The 10,408-nt window shown below is 42.3% G+C and overlaps 1 protein-coding gene across 1 annotated transcript in view; it reads left to right on the top strand.

The window, feature by feature from the left end:
- DECR1 (2,4-dienoyl-CoA reductase 1) overlaps positions 1-10,408 on the top strand; it is a 36,074-nt gene that overhangs the window by 5,461 nt on the left and 20,205 nt on the right. Inside the window, exons 3-6 of the mRNA XM_045288494.1 lie at positions 464-663; positions 2,347-2,404; positions 2,525-2,611; positions 4,266-4,413. Coding sequence (XP_045144429.1) covers positions 464-663; positions 2,347-2,404; positions 2,525-2,611; positions 4,266-4,413 — 493 coding nt within the window. The remainder of the gene's footprint in view (positions 1-463; positions 664-2,346; positions 2,405-2,524; positions 2,612-4,265; positions 4,414-10,408) is intronic.

Below are 10,408 nucleotides of genomic sequence, written 5' to 3'. Positions count from 1 at the left end.
CCTACCCATTCTCCCTCTACCCTCCCTGTTTTGCCACTCACACCACTGGTCCTATAGGGCTCATCCGTCCTGGATTCCCTGTATTTTTAGTTCCTAAGATAGCTCTTTTAGATCAGTTTATTTTGCCCTCATGAAGCCAGTCAAGAAGGTTCTATTATTGTTCAACTTTTTAGAGGAGGAACTGAAGACAGAGAAAGGTCAAGTAACTAGCTGAAGGTTATTTAACTATTATGGAAAATAAGTATTCCATCCTATGTAGACCCAGGTCCCATGCTTTTAACTGTTAGACTCTGCAAGTTAATATTCAGGTAGAAAAAGAATAATCGTTGACTAAATACAATGCCAATTAAGTTTAGAGTGAGTTTATATTCACCCAAGACGTGTGTAGAGACTTTATTCCTTTATGGTAATACATATTGCTATAAGCAACATTTCATTTTCTTTCCTTTTTTTCCTCTTTCAGTTTTTCAGTAATGGAACAAAAACATATTATAGCCCCGGAGCTTCCCGGTCTCAATTCTTTCCACCCCTTAAAAAAGCGATGCTCCCACCGGATAGTTTCAAAGGAAAAGTGGCATTCATTACCGGAGGAGGGACTGGCCTCGGTAAAGGAATGGCCACCGTCCTATCCAGCCTGGGAGCCCAGTGTGTGATCGCTAGCCGGTGAGTCTGTCTCAGCCAGTTGCCAGAGAATCCTTTAAAGAAACAACTTTGTTGCCACAGTAGAGAAAATACTGTTTTTGCCAACGTGGTTTAATTTGCTTCTTAAGCTCTTGTCGGTAGTTGTCTTGGAGTGGGTGCCTCCTCGCGGTGCCTCCCGTGCGTAGGGCATGTGGAATTGCTCCACAGGGGTTTCAGTGCTCTGGCTTTTGGAAGCAATTTGCCTGCTCTGTCTTCTGAGGTGCATTTAGGTGGATTTGAACAGCCAACGGTCGACTAAATTGAGCGCTTAACCATTTAATCAACCCAGGAAATTAAGAACCCCCTAGATGACTTAAATACATTTCCTTGGAAAAGGTCAGATGTAACTGGAGATGGCAAAAATGTTGATGATTATAGAGCTGATGATATGTACATTTCCCAAATTCATGGATAGAATATTTTTCTGTCCACCAAGATGAAATGAAAAAGTACTGCTTCAAGACAGCTTCATTATCTGTGGGTGTAATGATGATTATTCTTTCAATAGATAATTAACCTTGAGGAGAATGGATATAATTACTCCATTTTCCTCTAAGATAGGCAAGTATTTCAAAACATCTTTGTTGTGATGGATGTAGGAAGCATCAGGCACGTGGATGGCATTTCTTCTTCTTTTAGGCACATTCTGGTTCTCTGTGCCTTTAGACTGAATGCTGGTGGTGGTGTGGGTAGGAGCTGGTTTGCTAACCGAAAGATTGATAATTAGATGTTCACACCCCCTAGCCAAGGAAGCCCTGGTAACCTGCTTCCATAAAGATTGCAGGCAAGAAAGCCTTAGGGGCAGCTCTATTGGATCATTGGGGGCCACTATAAGTGACACTCACCTGACAGAACCCAACTTTTCTAAAAACATGCCCGGGGAAGCTTAGCTCCAGAGACTGGTGAAACACCTACCCAGTCTTCTAATTTTGAATCATGTAAAATGCTTCAGTAGACCAAGTAAGACCAATCTCAATGCCAGTCACTCTGTCACTCAGAGGGCCATAAAAGTTTTTCATATGTTTTTCTTTTATACAAATTGACTAGTACTGTGTAAGAGTTTTAAAACGTTTCCAATGTTATATTGCATAGTCTGTACTCATGGTTTATATTTCTGTGTTTGTCTCAATAACAGGAGACTGAATGGATATAGGCTGCCCAAATCCACCAATTTTTAAAAATTACTTATGTTATGGCAAAAAATATTTTCTTTTTAAACCTGGTTTGAGCAAAGGAGCCAATATAAAGAACTACAACTAAGGAAAATATTTTATCTTTATAGTAGACAATACAAAAATAACTGAACAATTTGTGAACAATTCCACAAATCAGGGCAAGACTTACAAAAGTGTTTTGAATTTAACCTTTGGAAAATACATTCACCTACTAATTTGTAGATGAAGTTTTAGTGTCTTCTCAAGAATGTAAAACTCGCTTCATCCAGTCAGAGGTGACTCAGGAACCCTGTGGGTTTCTGAGACTGTACCTGGTTACAGGAGTAGAAAGCCCAATTTTCCTCCCACGGATCTCTGGTGGTTTCAAACTGACATGTCTCCATCTTTTTGCTCTAGAGTCTCTGTGTCCGTTTGTGTTTAGAATTAAAAAGAAAAAACATATATCTGAAGTCCTTTTAAAGCTCACATGAAGCAATTGCATATATTCTAGGAACATTGATGTTTTGAAAACAACGGCTGAAGAAATTTCTTCTCAAACTGGAAATAAGGTACATTAAAAAAAATCACTTAAATGTGGACCTTAGAACATATTTAAATATCTGTCCTCATGTTTCAGTTTAGAAAATTGGGAAACTGTTGGATTTCCCTTTATCCTTGTTATTTTGCAGGTTCATCCACTTCAGTGTGACGTGAGGGATCCTGCTATGGTTCAAAACGCGGTGTTAGAACTGATCAGAGTTGCAGGCCACCCTGACGTGAGTGTCTTGGTAATGAGGTCAAAGTAGGAGGCGTGGAGATGAACACCACGATCGTTTCAGGAAATAAAATGTTGATGGGAGCCAGTGCTGGGTTGAGCAACCCCTTATTTTTGATCATTAAGAAATTGTACTTTCTTTTTTTTCTCTTTCATGCTATTTATTTATTTTACAATAGTTTTATTGAACTTAAATTTTTTTTCTTAGAAATTATACTATTAAAGATGCCAACTCTGCTTGAAGCAGAATGCAGATTAGCTGGACTGTGGTGCCACTGCCTTTCAGGAACACTTAAAAAGAAATGTATCTGCAATCATATAGAACAAGTGTCATAAGACTATGGAATAGTAAGAGCCAGGATCCAAGGGCTAATAACTATTTTAGGTCATCCATGCTCTTTATTTTATGAATAGCTTTGGATTATCTCAGTTAGTAGAAGAATTCAGTACAGACAAGGAAAACTACAGGAAACTCCAAATTATTCCTTGTAAGATGTGAGATATGTGTGTGGATATTTTGTTGATCTTTCATTCACATACTGGAAAATCATCCTCTCTAATAACCTTAAAGAGAGCATTTTTCTGTGTTAAAGGTGTTTTTAGACAGACCAATAATACAGAATCTATTATAGACCAAACAGAGGGTTTATTAATAATGAAGAAACAGGTTACCAGCCAACCAGTTTTGGGGGGTATATTCCATCAAAATGACAGCCAGTAAACCAGATGTCATTGAAGTGGTTCTGACTCCCGGAGCGTTCCTGTGTATCACAGTAGAACTGTCCTTCATAGGGGTGTCAGTGGTTGACGCTTGAGAACTCGTTTGATAATTTTTTTTCTTTATGAGGTGCCTATGGGTAGATTTGAACTCCTAACCTTTCAGTTAGCAGGTGAAAGAATTAACTATTTGCATTACGCAGGAACTGCAAATAAAGAAACCAGAAATTGAGAGAATTCTTGAGATTCCTGAAATACAGTGTAGTATATGCAGGGTTGCGGTTGGTGTTAGTTGTTGCTGAGTTGCTTCTGATTCAGGGTGACCACATGTTCACAGAGTAGACCCCACAGGGTTTTAAGACAGTGACCTTTGAGTAGCAAATGACGAGAATTCCTTAAGCAGCCCTAGTGGTGCAGTGGTGCTGCATTGGGAGAAAGATGAGGTTTCCTGCTTTTGTACAGATTTACAGTCTGAACATCCCACGATGGCAGTTCTACCCCACCCTATAGGGTCACTGTGAGTTGGAATCAACTCAATAGCAGTGAGTTCTTTGAAAGGCCTGTCTCCCCAGGTGCCTCTCTTGGTGCTTGCGAGTCATCAGCCTCTCAGCTTGTACTTGAAGACTTCACCCTTCAGCTCCAAGCAGGGGCCATCAGTCACATGGCCAACAAGCTGAATCTGTATTTATTTTTGTAATATTATACTCTGCCCTAATTTCCAGATAGTGGTTAAGATTCTAAAGGTTGGTAAATAACATTGGTTTTCTGAGCCTCAGAAATGTCAGTCAGAACCAAACTTCCTGGTTTTGCTTCATAGTTTGCTTTGAACTTCAGTGCTATTGCATTATTTGCATTAATACATGTCAGAAATAAGTCCTTGGGAGACAATGTCCTTCCTCATCTAACAGCTTCTATGATTTGCTTTGTCCACTTGTTAGGTAGTGATAAACAATGCAGCAGGAAACTTTATTGCCCCCAGTGAACGGCTCTCTCCTAATGCTTGGAAGACCATAACAGACATCGTTCTAAATGGTACTGCCTATGTGACACTAGAAATTGGAAAGCAACTAATTAAAGCACAGAAAGGTATGTTTATTTGTCATCACACATTTATTGTGCCCCTGCTGTGTGCACTTTGGGCTAAGTCCTAGAAAACCTAGAATAAATTGTGAGGTAGTAACTATACTTAGATGACTTTCAATCTAATGGGAAAAAAAGAGAGAAAAAAGATAATTAAATATCTGAAGTACATTGTGATGTTGTCTATACAAAATATATATTCATAGTACCATGGGAACCTGGAGACAGAAATGACTGACTGAGTAGGGTTGGTGGGCAGGCTGCGGAACATGATGCAATTTAAGCTAACATTACTAAGATCTCTGTGTAGAGAAAGGAGAGGGGAAGGCCGTGTCCACGGGTGGGACTTTGGAGGAGGGTGAAAAGGAGCATGTAGGGAATAAAGAGAAATTTGACGTGACTGCAAATGGGGAAGGGAAAGTGGGCAGCATCCTTTTGGGATGATGGGTTGGGGTCGAATTGAAAAAGCTCCCAACACCAAAATAAGGAGCCTGCAGTTGATTCGGAAGGAAAAGGGGAGCTGTTTTTTTGTTTGTTTTTTAATGGATTTTCCTAGAAGATGCTTCATGAAGAAGAATGTGACTCCATTAGAGATACTACATGTAGCAGTGTGGGGATGGAAAAGACCAGGAAGACCCACCGGTTCAGGTGGGAGGGGTGTATCCTTTGGCATGTGATAGAAGGTTCTCTCAAGCTCACTGCCGTCACGTCAATTCTGACTCAGAGAGATGCTCTAGGACAGAGTGAAATTCTCCTGGTAGGTTTATGAGGCTGTATATCTTTACTGGGGTAGAAAGCCTCCGTTTTCTCCCAGGGAATGGCTGATGGGTTCAAACTGCTGACCTTGGGATTAGCAGCCAACTCAAAACCCACTCTACCACCAAAGCTCCTGCATAGATAGGAAGAGGGCTGAATTAGAAAACATTTAAAAGATATAATCAACGGGACCTGCTAATTGGATAAGAAAATCATTGTAGTTGTAAATCGCTGTCGCAGAGCCTGTGCTACAGTGGATTCGAACCCTTGTGATACACGAGGTTCTCACCGACTCACTTTTGTGAGTAGATTGCCAAGTCTTTCCATCCTGTTTTAGTCTGGATGCTCTGCTGAAACGTGTTCAGTATCATAGCAACATTCAAGCATCTGGCGGATGACACATGGATGGTGGCCGTGCGTGCAATATGCTAGGTGGAAGGAGAGAATTCTACAACTGACCACCTGTGGTCCTCTCGAGAGGTTTTGCTCTTATGCTGCTATGTGCTGTCCAGCCCGCGCCCGCTCATGATGGCCCATGTACAACGGACAAAACTGCTTGCTCCTGTGCTTGCTTCCGATTGTGGCTGTGCTAAGCCTAGTATCGCAGCCAGGATGTTAATCCATTTCCCATCTTGCTGAGGGCTCCCCTCCTTTTCACTGACTCTCACTTTTCTAAGCAGGAAATCTTTCCCCAGAGACTGGTCCCTCCTGATTATGAGAGGGGGCAGAGAAGGGTGGGGGAGAGAGAAAGATAATAGTTTTACAGGGAAGTTATTGGAAGAACAGTTTAGTGTCATATGATGAATGGACTTTCTTGTAAAAGTTCATGCATATGTAGATAATATATGTGGTATATATATGCATACACCTAGAGCCTTTATATAATGGTTTAATAGACACTTGGCTGATGACTTGTGCACTGGCCTGTGAGGAGGACCACAGCAGAGGGGCTAAGACTGTGTCCCTGAGTAACTTAGGGTTGCCACTTGAAGGATGCGGGTATTTTCTCAGAGCAGGTAGAGTATGCTGATCAAGGACTTCAAGAGACCTTTGCAAAGGCAGTCCTTTGAGATTGAGGGTGGGAAGGAAGGCGTGAAGCTGGCCGGTTTCTTCCTCTGCCATATTAGACTCGATGTCTTTGACTTTGGGGCATGGATAGTCCTCAAAGTAACTTGAGAAAGAACGCAGGGCAGGCAGGGATCCTAGTTGCTGAAGGGTCAGTAGTGGGTCTTTCTTTTTTGATGCTAAGAACTTCTATCCGTTCACCATGTAGTCAATGAAATTGAAACCCCAGATGCATAAAAGTGGGTGTGATTCAAATTTGAAGTTTGGGTATTTTAAAAATATACGATTATTTGTTTTTTTCCAGAAGGAATGGATGATTGGAAGTAGGGACAGAAAAGGATGGTGAGCTGACTCCTCTATCTCTCCGACTCTCTGCCAAGGGCGTGTTCTCTCTCCCCATCGCTTACTTATCTCTTCATTTCGTTCTCTGTCCCTGTCAAAGCTTCCCTTTGGGTTCTCAATTTTTCTGTTCGTCGCGGTTTCTTGGATCACTCTGTCCTTCTCTGTCTCCTTTATTTCTTCTCCTCATCTATCCTGCCCTGTATTTCCCTTCTTTCTCATTATTGTCTTTCCTTCTAACAGAGGGTTTGATCTATTTTTATTCATCACATGGGATTAAAATTCTATGGGCTTCATTAAAAATATAAGAGTTACGTTTTTAAAAGATGGAAGCCCGTTTTTAGTCTTCCAAGATTCCTGTCAGTTATTGATGAAAGAACCTGACAGGTTTAAGGACTTGGACCCTCCTTTTAGGAGAGTCCTGGTACCAGGTCTATTCTGGTTTTAGATCAACAGCCAGAGAATTTAGGAGCTCTTGATCTTTTTAAAGTATGTCAAAGTGTGTACATCAGGAAGTCAGCTCACAGGGCAGCCGTCTCCCGTCATCTGTGGTCAGAAGTGTGCTTGATGGTCCAATATCTAGAAAAGCTAATAAAGCCATCTGAGAAGTCACACTCAAACCCAAAACACCAAAGTCATGGCCACCAAGTTGTTTCTGATTCATCGCGGCCCTATAGGACAGGGTCGAGCGGCCCTGTGGGGCTGCCAAGGCTATAACTCTGTGCAGAGGTGGAAAGCCCCAGCACATCAGAGAAGGACATTTTCATAATCTCCAAAAGGTCTCTCTGGCCACCTCCTCCTTCAAATCCATCCTCATCATATGTTTAAACCTTTAGTCTGTCTGTCTCCCCGCCACCTCTCCCACCTCCATTATAATTTTTTATTATGTTTCTGGCAAAAGCTTACAGAGCAGATTACTAGTTTTCCATTCCACAATTCATACACATTTTGTTTAATCTCATTCTTTGCAATGCTTTCCATGAACCATCGTTTCCTCTACTACTTCTCTGTTTCCATGCCCCTTCTGAACTTTTGAAAAACTTGTAATTTGAAATTAGGTGAACAAGGTTCAGATTTCTATTAGGTTTATACATTTTTTTCAATGTCACTGATTGTAAGCTATTTTAAGTTACAAAAGAGACCCCACTCTCAAGGAGAACATTTATTAAATTTTAAACCAGGACAAAGACCCGACAAAGACACATCATCTGGATGAGGGAGACCACTGGCAAGAGGACTTATAGCCAGGGAGCTAGTTAAATGAGGCATGGCCAAAGGGAGCTGTCACAATTTTATGATTGGTAGCAGATCAGTACATCAGAGTTACAGATGGGGCTATGGATTTGGGAACAGGACTGTGATTGGGACATGTACCTTCTATTAGATAGAAGAGCTTGCAAAATTGGCACAGGACCTTCCAACCAAGGCAGTCAGGGAAAGATGGACAGGGCATGACTCATGACTATAAGGCACCCCCCCACGCCCCAACCCCTCCCTGCAGTACTGTCCACCAAGGACATACCTGGGCAAGTCCCTAAGGACCTACCCTGGAGAGGGGTAGAGGTGCTTTCCAATGCACTCTGCCTGAGAGTAAGATCTTTCTCGTCCCTAGTTAATAGTCAGAAGGAATTCAATGGAGGTTTAATCTCGGAGGGCAAGGGCAGGACCCTGCAAATGGATTTTGGGCTTTCACTGTCACCCATACCCTTCTGCAAAAGGGGTGTTTAGAATTTAAACTTTAAATTCTACAGCATAACGTTGGTCATTCCCACTTCTACCTATGTTTTCAATTTCCATTCCTCGTTCTTTTTAAAATTTTTATTTAATCATTTTATTGGGGGCTCGTACAACTCTTATCACAATCCATCCATCCATCCATCCATCCATCCATCCATTGTGTCAAGCACATCTGTACGTTTGTTGCCATCATCATTTGCAAAACATTTTCTTTCTACTTGAGCCCTTGTCCTTTTTCTTTTCTAACCTTTTTGAACTTCTATCTTGGACAAATGCCACCCTATGGCTGATTGTGCTGAGGAGGTTATACTTCCGTAGTGTTACCATTTGTGTCAAAGACCTGCCTTGTTCTTGGTGCCTTCGACTTGGTTCTGACCCATAACAATCCTACGCACAACAAAATGAAACACCACCCAGTCCTACAATTGCACTTATCTATGAGCCCATTGCTGCAGCTACCGTATCCATCCATCTGGTTGAAGGTTTTCCCCTTTTGTGTGGCTCCTCTGTTGGACGAAGCCTGGTGTCCTTCTCCAGGAGCTGGTCCCTCTGACCACATGTCTGCAGGACGTCAGACAGTCTCACCATCCTTACCTCGAGGGTCATTTTCCCTGTACTTCTTCCAAGACATTTTTATTTGTTCTTTTGGCAGTCCACGGTACTTTCAATATTCTCCAGCATGCTAATCCAAATGCATTGATTTTATTGTGGTCTTCCTTATTCAATATCCAACATTCACATGCTTATGAGGCAATTGAAAATATCATGACTTGGTTTCATAGACCTATCTCGTGGGTCCTATACTGGGCGATACCACCTTCTTGGTAGGTTGCTGCTGGAATGGTGTGGGGGGGCTGGGAAAGTAGATATTACAAATGTCTTTACTTGCCAAGGGAGTGCCCTGTGATTGGTTTTTTTCTTGTAAAGGGGGCAGTAGACCAAATAAGCTTAGGAACCAGTGGAGCTTTAATTGAACAATTCATTCATCTGGGTGAGTGTCATTCCAGATCTGAAGGTGATTAAGAGCCTCAATCTCCTGGTTCTACCAATCACTATCTGAGAAGTAAATCTGGTCTTTTAAAAACATGATAATTTAGAATTTTGTTCCACATTTTTCTCTAGCGCTATTCAGGACTTCTAACACAATCACTTTCACAGTGGTAGTGGTAATGACCACCATCTAGTTGCAGTCTCCACGTGGTAGAAGCTGAGTTCCCAGCGTCCATTAGTTCTTCGGACTCATTGTTCCACGCAGCTTTGATTTTCCTTCCTCTTCTTTATTCTGAGCAGGGACACAGCAATCGCTGCACAGTAGGTGGACTTTCACAGCTTTCCCCTCTGCTTTCCGTGATAATGGAATTCACAGTGTTCATTAATAGGTGGCAGTTGGGAGCAGAAATGGTCCCAATACAGCCCTTTGGTCCGGAATGCTTCTTCTCAATCATGCCCAGAGGCATCGCTTTCTCTGGTTCTTAGCATCCCAGTCCTGCGGCCAGCCCCTTGGCCTCTGCCTGACGTGGGCAATGTTGGCAAGCCCTCTTAGGGTGGATGATGAATGCCCAAAGGGCACATGAAATACCAGAACCCTCAGCCTCAACGCACCGAGCTCCAACTTTCTCACAAACTGTTGAGACCTCAGTTGCTATACGCCAAAGTAGGATGTAGAACATGTTACTTGTGAACCAATGTGTGCCTGTTAACTTTGATGCCCTCTAAGATTATGGTTCTGAGCCCCTCCGTCCAATGACTTACGCCCTCAAGATGTTGGGTAACATCTGGCTCGAAGGCCATTTAAGGCCCATTGTATCATCAATACCAGCTAACGTCACATGCCTCACCAACGGCATGCAGTTCCACCCACCACATTCCCAAACCAAACTAACTGCCATTGAGTCCTGTTGACTCATGGTGACTCTATAGAGCAGGTAGAATTGCCTTTGTGAGTTTCTCAGGTTGGAACTCTTTTTTATTTTTTTAGTCAGTGAGAAAGTGAGGCAGTGAGAGAGTGAGAGTGAGTCAGTGAGTGAGTGAGGCAGTGGGAGAGTGAGAGTGAGACAGTGAGAGAGTGAGACAGTGAGAATGAGAGTGAGAGTGAGGCAGTGAG

This window comes from Echinops telfairi, unplaced genomic scaffold (genome assembly GCF_000313985.2).
Source record: "Echinops telfairi isolate 266 unplaced genomic scaffold, ASM31398v2 ScPeMD7_1;HRSCAF=3_0, whole genome shotgun sequence".
Lineage (NCBI taxonomy): Eukaryota > Metazoa > Chordata > Mammalia > Afrosoricida > Tenrecidae > Echinops > Echinops telfairi.
This window is presented reverse-complemented; position numbering and strand designations above follow the sequence as displayed.